We start from the raw sequence: 17746 nt of genomic DNA, 5'->3' as shown, positions 1-17746 counted from the left end.
GAGTTGCCAGCAGAATCAGGTGTCTGGTTGCCGGGAGCTCACAACCCACTTGAGCAGGAAACGTGTCCTGCAAATGTGTAAGACCCTCCAGAGTCTGCCTGTGGAATGCTGGATGTTGGCTTAAATGCTGCAGGTCCTGTGCGGGAGCATGGTCAGCTCTACGGGCTGGGGTACCCCGAGGTGTTACTGAGGAGGGGTGCCAGCTGGGTTGGATTGGGTGGGATTTGAATCCCGGGGTCTCAGACAAGCCTGTGAAGGGTGGGGACCTGTTCTGACTTGGGCGTTGTCAGTGACTATGATGGGCAGTGACACAACAGGGACTGAAGTTCTCTGGGGCCACATGGCAAGGTTTTGTGTCTTTCCTCTGGTATAGGGCAGGCATGTGATGGAGAGGGCCTGGGTGGGAGACAGTAGGGAGGAGTTGGGAGTGGGGCAAACTGGAGGGGGCACCCGGTTTGGAGTCCATTTGCTGCTGGACTCCACTCCATTTTTCCATCTGAAAATAAAGATTTTGGCTTGCCAGAGCCTTTAAATTTTTGGGAGAAAGAAGAGCTGAGCTTTTATGTGAAACGTCTCGATTTTGAAATGTTGGCAATTCCAGTTTTTTATAAAAACACCATGGGACAAATAAAGCCTGTGTATTGGTGAGTTTCTGGTTTGCAGCCCCTGTGACAGTGAGCTGGAAGCGTGGTGGGACAGATTCTCCCCATTTTCCCTGAAAAGCCCGTCCAGGGTGGGGACCCCGTCAGTGGAGCTCAGCGGGGGCCCGGCAGTGAGTCCAGGAACGCTGGGGGCTGTTCTCCTCTCCCGGTGACGTAGGTCCCCTTCTGTAGACGAGGAGACTGAGGGTCAGAGAGGCTCCCATCACACAGGGGTAAGTAGAGCAGGGACATGAGCCTGGTTTTATCAATTTATTTTCCCCTTTAATTGTGTTGTGGTAAGATATTCTACGTATCATAAAATTTGCAGCTGTAACCACGCCTTACACAATTCAGTGGTGTTATATTCATGGTGTTGTGCAACCATCACCTCTACTCTACTTTCAAAGCTTCTCCGTCACCCCAAGTAGAAACTAGTTCCATTAAAGGACAACTCCCTGTGTCCCCAACCCCCGCCCCTGACACCTGCCATTCTTCTGTCTCTGAACCTGACTGTTGGAAGGGCCTTGTGTCAGTGTTCTCACATGGTGTTTGTCCTCCTGTGACTGGCTTGTTTCATAGGTTCCCCTATGCTGTAGTGGGTGTCACTTTTAAGGCTGAAAAATATTCCATTGTTTGGATGGACCCCATTTGGTTTATCCATTTGTCCATCAGTGGACACCTGGGTTGTTTCCACCTGTCGTCTATTCTGATTAATGCTGCTGTGAGCATGGGTGTGCAAAGAGCTCTTTGAGCTCCTGCTTTTGATTCTCTTGGGGATGTTGGGTTTGCTGGTTGCAGCACCTTAATGTGCCTCAGTGCTCTTGCAAACCCTTCTTGGATACCCCCAGTAGTTGGGAATTTACTGCCTCCCGGGGCAGCCCTTTCACACCGGGTTTGTAGCCGGGATCTGTGTCCCTGTAGCTGGACTCCCGGGCCCCATGACCATTTGGGGCCACTCACACAGCATCTGCTTCTTTCCTGCCCGCTGTGCTCCTCCCTGTCTTCTCAGGGTGGGGCCTCTGCCTGTGTGCAGGGGAAGCTCTCTGGTTCGCTCTAGACTCAGTGCCAGACTCTTTTTTTTTTTTTTAATTTTATTTATTTATTCATGAGAGAGAGAGAGAGAGAGACAGAGGCAGAGATACAGGCAGAGGGAGAAGCAGGCTCCACACAGGGAGCCTGACTCGATCCCAGGACCCCAGGATCATGTCCTGGGCCCAAGGCAAGCACTAAACCGCTGAGCTACCCAAGGATCCCTCAGTTCCGGACTCTGACAACTCGCTTCCCTTTCCCAACTTCTAAGAGAAAGAAATGCAACGGTGCAAAGCAGGACGGGTGCGTCTTCACCAAAAACCATGGGTGATAGAGTCCTAAAGACATGCGGTGGTCTGTCTGCCTCCCGGCAAAGCCCACCAGGTTGTCCCAGGACAGAAGCGTGAGGGCTCAGGCCACCGCTCCCGTCCTCCGGTCGCGTCGCCCTCCAGAGGCTCACCTCTCTTTCCTTGGTGTCCGCAGGGACCTACCAGGGCCAGTGGGTCGGCGGCATGCGGCAAGGCTACGGCGTGCGGCAGAGCGTCCCCTACGGCATGGCGGCGGTCATCCGCTCGCCCCTGAGGACGTCCATCAACTCTCTGCGCAGCGAGCACACCAACGGCGCGGCGCTGCACCCCGACGCCTCCCCGGCGGTGGCCAGCAGCCCGGCCGTGTCCCGAGGGGGCTTCGTGCTCGTGGCCCACAGCGACTCCGACATCCTCAAGAGCAAAAAGAAGGGGCTGTTCCGGCGCTCGCTGCTGAGCGGCCTGAAGCTGCGCAAGTCCGAGTCCAAGAGCAGCCTGGCCAGCCAGCGCAGCAAGCAGAGCTCGTTCCGCAGCGAGGCCGGCATGAGCACGGTCAGCTCCACGGCCAGCGACATCCACTCCACCATCAGCCTGGGCGAGGGCGAGGCCGAGCTGGCGGTCATCGAGGATGACATCGACGCCACCACCACGGAGACCTACGTGGGCGAGTGGAAGAGCGACAAGCGCTCGGGCTTCGGCGTGAGCCAGCGCTCCGACGGGCTCAAGTACGAGGGCGAGTGGGCCGGCAACAGGCGGCACGGCTACGGCTGCATGACCTTCCCCGATGGCACCAAGGAGGAGGGCAAGTACAAGCAGAATGTCCTCGTGAGCGGCAAGCGCAAGAACCTCATTCCGCTGCGTGCCAGCAAGATCCGCGAGAAGGTGGACCGGGCGGTGGAGGCCGCCGAGCGGGCTGCCACCATTGCCAAGCAGAAGGCGGAGATCGCGGCCTCCAGGTAGGAGGGTGTGGCGGGCAGGGCTGGGTTGCAGGGCCTGGTCCTCTCAGCTATGCTGTCCTCAGGATAGGGACCGGTGTGTCTCGAACTGTGCTCCTTGGAACCAGGGGGCTCCTTGAAGTTTCTTGTGGGGGGCCAGGCCATGGATGGTCTGAGCGGGTTCTGGGCCCGCCAACAGCCTTTCCTGCAACAGAGCAGCATCTCCTTTGTTCCATGTGCTGGTGTTACTTGTGGGGTAGCAGGTGCATACAGAAGGAGGGCTGTTCTGCTGGTGCACGGACCAGCTGGGGGCCCCCGGCACGGGGCCCATGTGATATGTGGTGTGAGATGCGGCCTTTACTGGGTTTGGGTTCAGCAGGGCTGCCGGGCACTGAGCAATGGGTCCTGACGTGGCTGCTGGTGGGCACTGTGTTGGTTTCCAAGGTGACTTTAGTGTTGGGTACAAGCTTCAGGGCTAGAGGAAGGAGCTCAGGGCCCAGCTCCCCTGGAGCTGCAGGGGCAGGTGCATGAGCAGGGTCTGGGCCAGGTGAGGGGGTAGGTAGCTGTGGATGGCCCTGGAGGGCAGGGACGATCTGCTGCAGCTGGATGGGAGTCGCCCCATTGAAAGCCAAGGTCTCCGTGGGAGGCTGCACGCCTTGGTTCTAGGGAAACCATTTCTGAGTTAGCCAGAGCTTCCTGCTGTCTGTGTGCTTTCCTAAGTCAGGGTGGGACCTGGGGGTCTGCCCCGTAGGGCTTGGGTGGTTGTCCCCAGGACCTCTTTAGAAGCCGCAGCCTGCCCAGGCCAGAGGCATCTGGGAGGACAGACCCTTGCATCTTTCTGGATGATTTTGTGTCCCCAGCCAGGGGCTCACTTATAGCTCAGGCTGTCCAACCTCATCACTAATTAAAGATTTAGTTTATTTGGCTCTGATTTTTCTGTGACCTTTGATCCACGGTAGAAGGAAAATGGTAGCCTGGGTTTATCAGCAGAATATGAGCTGCTCCCCACATCTGAGATTTTAGAGGGAAGGAAATCCATTCTGAGAAACCAAGACAAAGACGGAGCTGCTCCCTGAGCACTGAGGTCCCAAATTGCTCTGCTTACCACCCCCCCGACCCATCCACCAGACATGTTCAGGCTCGGAAACAAACAGGACCAGCATTTATGATGACTCCCCTGGGAGATTAAGATGAAATCAGGTTTATTGGTTATCTTTTTCCATCCTGAATGTGACACTTGCTTGTACAGAACGTGGAATGTAAAAGGAAGAAGCGTCATCAGCTCTCCTTGGCTCTGGCATCCAGACGGGCTGGCGTTTGTGTGTATTTCTTGCCTTCCAGTTGTGTTTGGTGTGGTTTGTTGACATCCATCCATAAAAGGCAGTTACAGGGCTTGGGGAAGCGTGCTCCAAGGTGTGGGGTCCTCGGAGCAGCACCTGTCTGGCTGCAGGTCCGTTCTCAGCCCCTGGGTCTGTGAGGCAGCCCCAGGATGTAGCCGACCATCTTCTGCAGAAATGACTTTAACGTCCAGCGGCCAGGAAAACTTGATTGGGACTGAGGCCTAGGATGCAGGGCAGTTGTCCGACAAATCCCACAGAGTTCATGCTGTGAGCAGAGCTCAGAGTCCACACACCTGATGAGCTCCACTTAGGGCAGAGTGACCGCCTCTGCCCATGACAAAGGTTCAAGAACTCCAGTGACAGCAGCTCCGAGTACTGGGGGCCGGCTCAGGGGGACTGCAGACACCATCTGGCTTAGGCCCATCGCTGCTGAGCAGCCTGGGGCGGGCGCTTCCCCTCTCTGGGCTGGGCTCCCTGTGGAAGAATGGGATAATGTGGCGCACAGTGCCCTCAGCCCATGTGGGGCTTGGAGCAGGCTGTGGTTGCCGTACCAGTCCCTCTACCCCCAACCCTGAGACCTTTTGGGGATGTGGATATGCCTGCAGTGTGACCCTGAGCCACATGGGCCTGCTAGTGCCCAGGGTCACCCATTGGAGGCAGGGGTGACAGCGTCCTGTATCCCTACAAATAGAGATGAGGATGAGCCTCCTTTCCAGGCTGCAGGATGGAGCAGTGCTTCCTGCATTTTTTCAATGGGCTTAGATTTGGAAAAAACAGGGCATGAGCATCTGTCCTCGATAGCAAAGCCCGCAGAGGAGAGCTGATCCACGCCCAGAACCCCCGAGGCCCACCCTCCACTGGAGCATGAAAGTGGCCTTGGCGGCTGGGAGGTGGCTGGCCCCAGGTGGGCTTTGGTCATGGCTGCTGCCAAGAGAGGCCAGGCCGTGAGGGCAGCAGCAGAGAGGGGCCACCGCTCCCTCCTCAGGGCCCAGCTGGGCACAATTACTGAGCCAAGTCCATAGAGACAGTGTGATGTCTCCTCATCAGGGCTCCCAGGCCCCTCCCTGGGGGGACAGCTCTGTGGGGACAGCTGCCGAGGGGACAGGGACATGGGCTTTCCTGGAAAACACGCTTGGGGGGTTGGTGGCACCCAGAGCTTGAGTTCTGAGAGGTGGTCCTGTGTTTACCACACAGGTAAGCAGTCAGCGGGGACGGGGGTGTCTGCAGCCTGGTTCTCGGCCCCCAGTCTGTGCATAGGAATCACCTGGGGCCCTAAGGCCCTGGAACTGCTGGTTTGGAGGGTTTGGGTGTGGTCTGAGAACCTGCATTCCGCAGGAGCCTCTAGGATGCTGGGAACTGCCAGCTCTTCCGTGTGGCAAGAGGCCCACAGGGTGGAGGTGCTGTAGGAGACAAGTAGGGGAGAGTGTGCCCGATGGTCGGTCTGGGTTGCAGTCAGAGCAGCAGGTCCTGCTGTCCTTCCCCTGTGACTGCCTGTAGAGTCCTCTGCCCCCATTGGGATGGCTGCCACCCTGCCCTGTCAGTGACTGGGGGACCCCTGAGTACCCTTGGAACCTGCTCCAGGCGGCTTGTATCCCGTGAAGCATCCTTCACAGCACAGCATACCCGTCTCTTTCGCACCTGCTGCATCTCCATCGCCCCTCCCAGTGCCTGTGACAGACATAACTGGTTGATCACAGTGCTCCTGCAAACGCTCTGGCCTGGAGGACAAAATGTGACAGCTGTGATCTCACCAGAGGAGCTGGTCTTCCTGAGGACCAGCCCGGGGTCTGCTTGGAAGTCAAAATCAAACCTGTCCCCTCCTGGCGAGGAAGGATGCCTACAGGACACCTGGCCCAGAGGCTGCTGAGCTGGGGGTGGGCCTGTCCCTCCCTGCTCCCCACAGGGGGACCCTGGGACACAGCACCCAGGCTGCTTGAGAAGGTGGCCACCAGAGTGCAGTGAGCCCCCTGCCGGACGAAGGTGGGGAGGGGTCCAGAGCCTGTGAGTGTTAGGAGGGGCTCGATGGTGGTCGTGAGGGGCCCCTCTGTCTGCTGCCTCTTTCGGGGTACCTCTCAAATGCTATTGTGAAGAGCTGTCAGTGGATATGCAAAGCCCTCACATGGGCCGAGGGAGCTAGGCTCCAGGCCAGGGGTGTTTCTGCCACTGCTGAACCCCTGGTGGCTGGGACGGTGCGTGGCTCGGTAGTGGAGCATCTGTGCAATAGCCATGCTTCGTATGAATGTATAAGTGAAGGAATGAATGGTTCCCTGGGGGCTGGGAACCTGGGAGTGTGGTGGTGGCCACGGCCTCCTGGGGAGCTAGGGTCACCCCAGTTACGTCGTCCTTTCCCAGGGGACCACAGGAACCCTCTTGTTCCTGGGCACCCATGGATTCTGGTGGGTCCAGCGAGGCTGTGCCTCCTGGCAAAGTTCAGAGAAGCAAGAACTGCATTTTCCTGCAGGGTTACTTTGATGTCACAGCTCCCGGGCCCTGACATCCTGCAGATGGGATCAGGTCCTGACCGTGGGGGCTCACTGTGCATCCATGGGTGGGTCACCGGCTATGCAGGGGGGTGGAAGTAGGTTCCCTGGCTGCATCCTGCACCGTGAGGATTACATGAGATGGTGTCTGTGCATTGCTTAGCATGGTGCAGGGTGTGGTGGGCCCTCGTGCAGATGAGGATGAGAACTCACAGCATATGCCCCCCCAAACACCCCCCAGCACACACACCAGAGACCCTTGCAGGGGCCAGGTGTGCCTCTGGGCCTGCTCCTGAGATTAACAGTGGCTGGTCAGGGGATGGAATGCCAGGACATGCTGGGCAGGAGCAAGGACAGTGACCCAAGTGCTCTCTCTCCCTCCCCCTCTTCCTGGTCTGGCTTCCCTCTGGCGCTCCACCTGCAGCCTGGCGCCTGTAGCCAGCGGTTTCCTGGCAGTGGCCGTGGAGCTTGGGGTGAGTGATGAGGAGGTGCGGGGGCAGCTGTGCTATTCAGGAGGGGCTCTGTTCCCGCGGGAGCAGCCCCAGATGGGCCACCGTGTGTGGGTGGGAGGAGGGGCTGTGCCGGGAGGCCCTGGGCTGGGGCAGGTGTCCTCGAGTCTGCACTGGTGGGGGTGGGAGGTGCCCCGGTGGTGGCTGGGTGGCTGAGGACACATCTTCCTGTGTGCTGAGGCTGGCCAGGTCATCCTGGCCGCGAGCAGGGCAGACAGGGGCAGCAAGACATGGATGCTGGACTGAGTGAGCAGAATTGCAGGTGGGAGGAGATGGGAGCGTCCTTGACCAGGCATTTAGATGGGAGATGACATTCCTGCCACACTGGCAGCTGGCCCCTCGCTCTGGCAGACGGGGCTCCCTGACCACCATGCACTCAGGATCCTCCTGCCAGGCAGCCGGCCCGTCTGAGGCAGGAGCTGTCCCTGCCTGCAGGGTGGGGACGTGAGCCGCGTGGGCAGCGTGGCCGAGAGCCTGCCCCCATGTTCAGCGGGCAGTGGCCCAGTCAGGCCTAGGTGCACGCCTCCACCCTCTCCTTCTCTTGCCCTTTCAAGCCTGACCGAAGTGTGGGACCCCTGAATACGGGGGCGCTGGCTAGGCTCCATGAAGCGCTCTCTAAATACAGTGTTGCCACTAGGACAGGAAGGATTTGGTGCCCAAAACCTCCATGAGGCCTGCTCCAGGAGGGGCTTCCACTCCTCCCCACCCCCCCACCCCCGGCCACTTCTTGAGCACCTGCTGTATGCCCAGGCCGAGCTGGTGTCTCTGCAGCCGGGCCTCAGGGCGCCCTGCTGGTCTGCCTTCAGCTGAGCTCCATGGCTTCAGCTTCTGTGAGGCCTGGATCTGTCCCGGGCCGTCCCCAGGGCTTGGGTGCAGTGTCGTCATCATCATCATCATCATCATTGGCCAGGAGATTACCTGGGGGCATCTTTCCTTCTTAAAGGAAATGAAACCTTTCAGGATCTGAAACTGGGGGAGGATGTGGCTTGGTTTTTTTAAAAAAATTTCTTCTTGAAATGATATATCCACGCAGAAACAGTAAGGCAATAAAACAGATTGGTGTGGTGGCTGTGTCCCACCAAGACCAGTTCATCTCCTTAGAGGGAATTACAGCGGAGGTCCCCCTCATCCTCGAGGGATCCCTTCCAAGACCCCTGGTGGATGCCTGAACCCATGGATAGAACCAAGGCCTGTGTGCCGTGTTTTCCAGGACTCTGAACCTGTGAGGAAGCTCAGCTGACAAATGAGGCAGAGTAAGGGATTTATAATAAAAATAAAATGGAACGTCGACAACAATATACTGTAACAGAAGTTGAGGGAACATGGTCTCTCTCACCCTTCTTCTGTGGCGTGGGACGGGGACGTGCCCCCGTGGGGAGATGGAGTGCGAGGAATGACGTGGGTGTGTGACAAAGCTAAGGCCACCTCTGACCTCTGACCTCAGGGCAGAAGGGGGATCGCCTGCTTCCAGACCTTGGTTGACTGTGGGTGGCTGAAACCATGGACAAGGGAGGACAAATCTGCATCTTTTAAGTAGTTTCCACACCCATCTTGGAGCCCAACTCGGGGCTTGAACTCAAGACCCTGAGGTTATGACCTGAGCTGAGATTGAGAGTTGGATGCTCAACCAACTGGGCCCCCCCGCCCAGGTGCCCCAACAATCATACATTTTTTTAAAAGATTTTATTTATTTATTCATGAGACACACACACACACACACACACACACACACACACACACACACACAGAGAGAGAGAGAGAGAGAGAGAAGCAGAGACACAGTCAGAGGGAGAAGCAGGCTCCACTCAGAGAGCCCGACGTGGGACTCGATCCCGGGTCTCCAGGATCACGCCCTGGGCTGAAGGCGGCGCTAAACCCCTAAGCCACCCATGTTGCCCCATTCGTACATTTTTGTCCGACTTTTTTCCATGTCTGTGCAGATAGAGGTCTCACACCCTTGTGGTTTCCTGTTAGTGATGGGACCGTGCTGTCCCTGGCCCACTTTTCTCCTCACCTATGTCAGGGATGTCTTTCCGTGTCAGGATGTCCAGGCCTGAGTGTTTCTCTGATGGCTGCATGATATTCCATGACATGGACGCACTGTATTGGTCCAACCCTGACTCTGTGAATGGGTTTTGGATGCATCCGGTTGTTCAGTCTTACAGACGAGGCCACAGAGGCTGTGCTTGCCGCCTCCTTTGCTGCTCGCTTGCAGATACACGCGTACGTTTAAAGTCCGTGGTAGATGCCGTCACGTGGCCTGGCAGGAAGGCTGCTCTGATTGGCCCTGGCTGGGAGGGAGGGAGGGAGGCCCACAGCAGGAGGTGGGGTGGCCTCAACAGACCACTCTGTCACAGTCAGAGCCTGACGATGCCCCAAAGATGCCGTCCTCCCAATCCCTGGACATTGTGAGTTTGTGACCTTCCACAGCAGAAGGGGCTTTGCAGATGTGAGGAAGGATTTTGAGGGGAGGGGACCAGGCAAGACCGGGGGGCACTGTGATTGTAAGCGTCCCTTAGGAGGTGCACATGGGGTCAGGGTCAGAGGGCCGATGGTGGAGGCCCAGGTGGGCGATGCGGCCTTTACTTGCACTGTGACTTGGGCCCCCGAGACCCTGGCTTCTGCCCTCCAAGGATAGAAGCCAGTCAATGGGTGTTAAAGCCTCTGCATGTGTGGTGATTTGCTGCAGCTCCTTGGGAAGCGTGTCACTCCCTGCTCGGCTGAGGGCAGGGTATGTCACCCCCGGTCCCCTCTGGAGAGTGGGCATGCCCATCCCTTCCCTCCCTGCCAGTGCCAGGCGGCCGGCTCTTCCAGGCCCCGCGGAGCCAGGCTCTCTGTGCAGGGTACGTGAGCTTCCTGCCTCCGGGGGAGGGCCCGCCACCTGCTGGGAGAGGCCTTCTGGTGGGCGAGAGCCATCTGTTCCGGCTCTGGCCTCCCGACATAAAAACCGGAGGAGACACTGGGGAATGGGGTGCACATCCTGGGAAGGGGCCGGGGCCAGCGCCAGCCACGCGCTCACTTGGGGACAAGAGGCTGCTGCTTCTGGGGCTGCGTGCGCCCTCCCCCTGTCCCGGGAGGTCGGGGGCTCTTGAGCGTGAGCCTGGGTCCAGGGTCCTCCGTGGCGCTTCACGGGGACAGGCTGGTGCCCGGGACGTGGGGCGCGGCTCCTGCCCACACCCCTGCGTGCCGTGCCTTGCCCCATGGTGCCTCACCCGTGCACACAGGGTCAGGGGATGTGGGCTGTCAGATGTGATCAGGCTCGTGGCTGCACTTGTGCCACTTGTCAGACAGAATGCACACAGCCTGTGACTCAGCCCCAGGCAGCGTTCCCACCTGGCCCTGAGACAGGCACCTTGGATGACACGGGACACAGGAGCCAGCCGCACCGGCCAAGTCCAGGAGAGCCCTGCGCTGGGGGGCGCAGGCCCAGGGCAGGCCTGGGGGCCATTTCACGCGTCCTCCCCTGACCTGGCCGCCTCTTGAGGGAAGCAATACTTCTTAAAAGGCCTGGAGAAAGGGACTGCAAATTGGTGCCCACAGTCCATCCCCAGACTTGGTGACTGTAGAGTATTGCTCCTCCGTGGGACCTGCAGTTCTCCTGCTGCAGCCAGAGCCCGTTTCTTCCCCTTGGTCCTGCTGTGTGTGCAGTGATCCGGCCTCCGGCGAGGCCTGAAGACTACCCGGGCTGTGTCTTCAACTCTGTAAAATGGGTTGAAAGCAGCAGGTGCCTGGTGGCGTCGCAAGGACAGACAGGGGACACTCAGTTGTCTGTCCCTGGCACGTTACAGCAGGCAGGGAGAGAGGGGCAGAGTGGAGTGAAGCCCCTGCCCTTGACCCCTGGGTGGTCACCGAGTGTCTGTGACCCCACCTGAGTGAGGCACGTGCACACTTGGCACCCAGGACACCCATGTCCATGTTGATCAGACCTGAAAGTTTAGTTTTACTGGAGTTTGTCTCAGTCAAGCCTAGAATCCTGTAGGTGCTTGTGGCAAACTTCACATTTGTTTCGTTTGTTTCTTGTTCCAACCACCACCACCCCTGGCCGTGCCTTTTGCCATGGACTTTGGGGTCCCTGTACCTCAGCCTCAGTCATGTGCCCTATTTGGTCAGTGGGATGGGGTGGGAGTAGCAGCCAGCCCCAGCTCGGCCCTTGTGTGCTCTTGTCAGCACCATGACAGCATGACCCACAGACTCCTGTCCCTGGGGATGAGAGATCCCTGGAAGACCCCAATGTATGCCAGCGAGAATAAATGAGTATTTTAAGCCACCGTCTTTGGGGGGGTTGTTACACAGCATTGCAGCTGACTGATACAGCCTCCCGTGGGTGGTTCTTGAGGGAGGAAGGAGCATCTCTGCTGTGTTCCTGCCATGCGTGACTGTTGGTCCTTTTGGGGTGAACACTCCTCATTGTCCCCATGTGAGTGTCCCAGGACCACTATGACAACGTACCACCCACTCAGAGCAGTGGGGCCTGAAACAACGGGAATCTGTTCTCTCCCAGCTCTAGGGGCAGAGGCCTGAGATCAGGGTGTAGGTGGGGCTGTGCTCCCTCTGGAGGTTCCGGGGGAGGGTCCATCCTGCCGCCTCCAGCTCCGGGGTCCCAGGGATTTCTGGGCTGGTGGCCATGTCCACCCAGTCTCTGCCTCTGTCCTCACTTACCCTCATCTTGTGCTGGTGTCTGTGTCCCTTCTTCTAAGGACACATCATGGGGTTTGGGGCCACCCTGACCCAACCTGACCTCCTCTTAACTAGATCTGCAGAGACCCCAGGCCGTGTAAGGTCATGCTGCAGTTCTGGGTGGGTGTGACTCTGGGTGGAGACTCCTGATTCAACCATGGTGTTCTGCACACCTGCACCACAGCTAGGCTGTTCCAGTGCTTATGAACACTGTTCCGCTTGCTCCTGCACCTCCCGTAAATCACAGTTCCTGTCTGGGGAATCAGTGTATCCTTCAGAGGGCGGGATCGGAACTCACCACCACCTGCTCAGGCCCCTGTGCCAGGGCAAGGGCTTCCAAGGGTTGCTGTCAGGCACAGCTGGATCCAGGGGTCCAGACGATGTCGGGGCTTGCTCTCGTGTATTCTCTCTCTCTCTCCTCTCTCACCCCCTTGGCTTGCTGCCCTCTGTGTGTTCATCTCCTTTTCCAGCAGGTTCCCTGCATGTGGTAGGAAAGACCAGCAGGTCTGTGCTCACGTAATCTTTACAGTTCTCGATCCAGAAGGATAAAAAGAGTGTTGGCTCCCAGCACCCATGTCGGAACGATCTGGAAAGGCCTGGAGAGGCCAGACTGGGTCATGTGTGCACCTCCAGCGTGAGGCAGGTGGTGGAGGACCAGGACCCTGACCACCGCTCCCTGGGATGCAGAGTGGGGCAGGGATGGTCCCTGGCGGCGGCCTCTGTGTATCCAACGTCCCGAGGGCGGCCATTCGGGCTGTTTGCAGCTTTGTGATGAACCTGCCATGTACACCTTCATGTACACAGTTTTGTGTGGACACGTTTTGGCTTCTCTTGGGTATACAGCAGGGGCAGAATGGCTGGGCCATATGGCATTCTTAGGTTTAACCTGGGGACCTCGCTGTTTGCCGTGGTGGCTGCCCCGTGTTACGTTTCTGCCAGCCACACAGGAAGGTTCCGGGCTCTTCTGTCCCTGCTGGCTCTTGTTGTCCTTTGGTTTGCTTCTCTCCGCCCCCGTGAGCATGAGGGGGCCTCTCCCCCGGTGGCTGACGATGGTGAGATAAGGATGCATGTGTTGGCTGTTTGTGTATCTTCTTGGGGGGCCATCTGCAATCTGGGTTTTTAATATTTGTGTTCGCTGCCCTGTTGGCCGTGCTTACCTGTTGGAGTCTGGCTCCCCACCTGAGGCCAAGCTCCCCGAGGGCCGGGCCCTGTGTGCTGCCTGTGTTCCTCAGTGTCCAGAGGGCCTGGGCCATTGTCTAGGGAGCCCTGAGGGAGGGACCCCTTCCAAAGCTGGCCGTGAGTCCTTGACCCCAGGAGGAGCTGTGGCCAGGCTGGGGACAGATCTGAGTCTCTGGGGTTGTCACCAGGAAGACTCAGTCCCTCCTGCCCCGAGGCCGTGTTGTGCTCATCTTCGAGAGATGTTGTTGCAGGGCCTCCCCAGCGTGGGTCCCTCGGGGAGGGCACTGCGGCTGCTCAGGACCCTGACCCTGACCCCTGCCTGCCTGCAGATGCCCCCCCCCCCCAGGCACCCAGCATGTTGCAGGGTGTCAGGGAGGCAGGAGGACGTCTGTCCTTTTCTTATTCTCACCTCAGCCTCTCTGGCTCCTACACCCCGTCCCCTTGAGCCCCCAACTCTGGGCCTGTAGTGGGTGTGTAGACATAGAGTCCCAGCCCTGCCACCCGGGCCTCCCACTATGCTGGGTAAGAACTGCCCCTTGTGGCTGGCTAGAGGTTGCATGTATGGACAGTATAGCCCTGCCTGTCATGGGGGCTGGCACTGGGGTGAACGGTCCCCTAGACTCATACCCCACCCCCCCAGAGCCTCAGAAGGGAGGCTCACATGCTGATTCTCACCGTGACTCTGTTACCCACCACTGGTGCTGTTGGCCCCTTGTCTCCACAGCCGTGACAGGGGCGTCACACCCCCTGTGGGTCCCATGGCCACCTGCACCTGCCTGTCTTGGCTTGGGTAGATTCCTCACTTCCTATCTGGCTTTGAATGCTGCCTTGAGCAGGAATTTTCATGAGGCACAAGAAAAGTTAAGATGAGGGAGTTTCTGTCCCTGCCCTGCTGCTATTGGTCAGCGTGACCATGCGGGGCTGGCTTGATGTCCACTGACCCGTCCCCCTGCCCCCTGGGCGCACAGCGGTCCCCGTGGTGGGGTGGCCATGTGCCGGACACATGTCAGCAGAGTAGGAGCTGGCGTGGAATGACCCTCTCCCTGGGTCCACGGCTTCACACGCATGGCAGCCTTGGGAGCCAAGGCACTCGGGTCCCACGTCCCCCTGGAAGGGAGCCACAGCCACTCAGAAACAGTTATTTAAAAGACTTACCCGTGGTAAAAAACATACAGCATTGACTTTACCAGCAGAGCTGTTTTTAAGTAGACGGCATTACGTACATTGATCGTGTTGTGCAACCACCATCTCCGTCTCCAGAACCTTCTTATCCTCCCAGAGTGGAGCTACGTCCCCATGGAATAGTAGTTGCCCACTGCCACCAGCGCTTCCCACCACTTCCCGTCCCTGTGGATCTGATCCTCCAGGGGCCTTGTATGAGTGGAACCCTACGGCATTTGTCCTGTTGTGATGGGCTGACCTCACTCAGCATGTCCTGGAGGTCCCTCCGTGCCGTGGCAGGTGTCACGAGAGCCTTCCCATTGTCAGCACAGACCCTGTTTGGTTCACCCAGCAGTGGACGCTCAGGTTGCTTCCACCTTTTGGCTGCTGTGAGTTAATGCTGCTGTGAAGTTGGGTGTGTCCTTTTATTGTTAGTTTGTATTGGGGAAAATTTCCAATACGTATGAAAGTGGAGAGAAGTGTCTCTGACACCCGGGGCCACTCACCTGGCTTGAGCCATTAAGAGCTCAGACTGGTCTTGTTCACTTGACCCCTGACCTAGCCTGCCCTTCAGGGTTGCTTTGGGAGCAAATCCTGGGCATCCTGCCATCTCATCCATAAAGATAAAAACAATTAAACCATAAGCTCAATATTATCCCACCCGAAAAAAATAGCACCAATACCTAATATTAAAAATCCAGCGATGCCCTCAGTCTGCTGTCATTGGCTGGTATGGCTCTGGGGTCTTGAGGCTTCAGGCTCTCTCTACCAACCTGCTCTCCTGGCAGCGTGTTTGTTGAACAAATCAAGAATGTTCCACAGTCTGGGATTGGCTGAGTGCATCCAGGGTGGGCTTAACTGGCTCTCCGGGCCTGTGGATTCCCCGAAACTGCTAGTTAGGCCAGGAAACTTTATCAGAATCTAGTTCCGTTTGCTTGTTTTCCACAAGGACACTCCCTTGGTGAGGTCAGTGGTCGGCTGCAGCCGCTGCCCGGTCCGTTGTTGTTTCAGGAACACCCAGTTTTGACTCGATGTGAACAAGAAATTCATGTGTGTCCGTCTCAGCCGTTGCCCACTGGGCCTGCTTGTTACACAGTTGGCCCAGTCTGTAGCCACGGCCCATGGGTTCGAAAGCTGGAGGTCATCCTGATGCAGCCCAGCGCCGCCAGCCCAGCCCGCTGGGCACTCTCGAGGCTGCTGGCCAGACCCCGGGGTGCAGAGGGAGGAGGGGGGAGGGAAGGGGCCCATCCACATGCCGGTTTATATGTTTGGAGGGCACAGCCGTCAGGCGCTCCGGAGCCCTGTGCTGTTTGGATGGATCCAGGCGATGCTGGCCCTGCGTGCGGCAGAGTCCACTTGCTGTGACCCAGAAGGCAGGGGAGGGGGCCGAGTTGGCAGTGGGATCCTGTGCCCAGGGCTCAGGAGCAAGACCCCTGGCCTGGGGAGCTTTTCTTCGCTTCTGTCTCCAGCTGGCCTCTGGGCCTCCTTGTTTCCTGCTCCGCCAGTTCTGATGTTACGATTCCCTTCCTGTCACTGAAGATGGGGAGTCTGAGGGACACCCGGGCTCCCAGGCCATGGCCTCCGGCGCCACCGTCATGTCCCACTGTCAACATGTCGGGACTTTCCCGTCAAGGGTGCACTTCCCCTGCACATGTGGACGCACATGCCTGCGCGGGAGGGTGTTAGGCTGCTTCTGGAGTTCTGTGACCATGCTTCCGACCTGGCGCGGTGTCACAGCACCGGTTAGACATACGCCTTCCAAGGTGCTCCCAACGTGAGGCTCCGGGAGAAATTCAACACCCTGTGTGGAACACGATCCTATCTTTGCAAAGAAGACAGAGGTATGTGCTTATGAATATTCAGATGCTCGAGTTTTGGCTTCGTGGCTTAATACACGTAACTTCCCCAAGCGCCCAACTTTGCCCGTGGCTAGCATGGCGCTGTTGGCTCCAAATGTGGCGGTGGTGAGCAGCAGGGCCTCGGTGGGGTCCCTGCCGCGGGGGCTGTGTGCCCTGCTCCTCTCCCCCCCCCCCCCACGGCACAGACCAGGCCCAGGAGGCCCTCAGGGAGGGCTCGGCACTGTGCCCACCAGCCCCCTTGACTTGGCGTCCCATCCCCTTCAGGACCCCAAGGGTTGGCTGAGCTCGAGGCTGTGACTGCTGGTGCCACCCCCCGAACAGACTTCAAGGCATGGTCTGTGGGGCTGCTCTTCTAAAGGGGGCCAAGCACCTGCTGCTGACTCTTTGGGAATGAGGGAATTTTGGGGAGTGGAGAGGAGGTCAGGTGGTCAGGGTCCAACCCCACGGGGCGTGTTCTTCGACTCGGACCCAGTGGCCAGGCTGGCCTCCAGATGCCCACGGAGGTCCGGAATGACCAGGAGACCAGTTGGTGCAGACTAATCAGTGGCGGCCTGTCTCAGGGGTCTGGGACCTGTGAAGGGGGATCGACCAGCTACATGCAAGGTTTTTGCTGGTGCAGAGAGGCAATGATGGGTACCCTCCTCTGGGGGATCTTTAGCATCTCCTGTCCGCTGGCACATCAACAGCCGATGAAGAGGAGTCTGGTCTCTGCTCCATTGCTTCAAAGTCTCTAGGATACGGTCCAGGCTCCCCTGCTAATCACAGCCCTCCTTGAATTCTGGCCTTGGATCTGCCCCTGCCCCACCCTGGTGGGAGCCTTCCTCTGGGCAGCCTTCCTCTTTGCACATTCTGTTCCCTCTGCTTGCAATGCCCTTCCTTCAGCCTAGTGAGCTCCTACACAACTCTCAAGACCCAGTTCAGATGCACCTCTCAGAACTCATCCTCCAGTTGGAGAAGAAGAGTCAGCTGCCCCCTCTCAGTGATCCCTCCATGTTGGCATCTGTGTTGAGGTGCAGTTTTTATCGTGGGGGGACCATGAGCTCCCTGCAGTCAGGGCTTTGCTTCTCTGTGCAGCAGACATAGGAAGGAAGAGCACAAGGAGGGAAGTCTTCTGACACAGATGAACTTATCTGAGGAGTCAGTGTCATGTGCTGTAGGGTCAGTGCCTCAGTTTCCTGATCTGTACATCGGGCACCACTCCCAGGGCAGTAGACTGGGACAGGAGGGTGTTCATGGAATGCTCAGCACGTCCCTGCCACCAGAAAGCCCTCAGGATTGTAATAGTCTTCAGCCTGAGCTCCTCCAGGCTGGCGCAAAGCTGCAACAAGCTCACCAACGGTCCTCCAGCAGGGCTCTGGGTCCTATGTCCCCAGAGTTCCCTTGGGTTCTGATCACGGCTGTGCCCAGCCCGAGGGAAACCACGCACGTGCATGCTCACCTGGCAACCTCCTGGCAGAGCTGCACGGTGAATCCCGCGGAGTCTAGAAAACATTGTCCCTGCAGACGAGCGGCTCTTCGTTGCAAGCACCCGAAGATTGTGCCTGGCGGGTTGCTGTTGTTCACCTTGGTGGGGGCTGGTGGCAGCCATGAGCCTCGGGGGCAGAGTGGTGGCACCCTGGGGCTCGCCAGGG

At 58.3% G+C, this 17746-nt stretch overlaps 1 protein-coding gene across 1 annotated transcript in view; it reads left to right on the top strand.

Moving 5' to 3' along the window:
- JPH3 (junctophilin 3) overlaps positions 1–17746 on the top strand; it is an 81577-nt gene that overhangs the window by 30578 nt on the left and 33253 nt on the right. The window contains exon 2 of the mRNA XM_026004955.2: positions 2154–2931. Coding sequence (XP_025860740.1) covers positions 2154–2931 — 778 coding nt within the window. The remainder of the gene's footprint in view (positions 1–2153; positions 2932–17746) is intronic.

The sequence above is a fragment of the Vulpes vulpes genome, chromosome 12 (genome assembly GCF_048418805.1).
Source record: "Vulpes vulpes isolate BD-2025 chromosome 12, VulVul3, whole genome shotgun sequence".
Taxonomy (NCBI): Eukaryota; Metazoa; Chordata; class Mammalia; order Carnivora; family Canidae; genus Vulpes; species Vulpes vulpes.
Note: the sequence above shows the minus strand (reverse complement) of the source record. Positions and strands in the feature narration are given on the sequence as shown.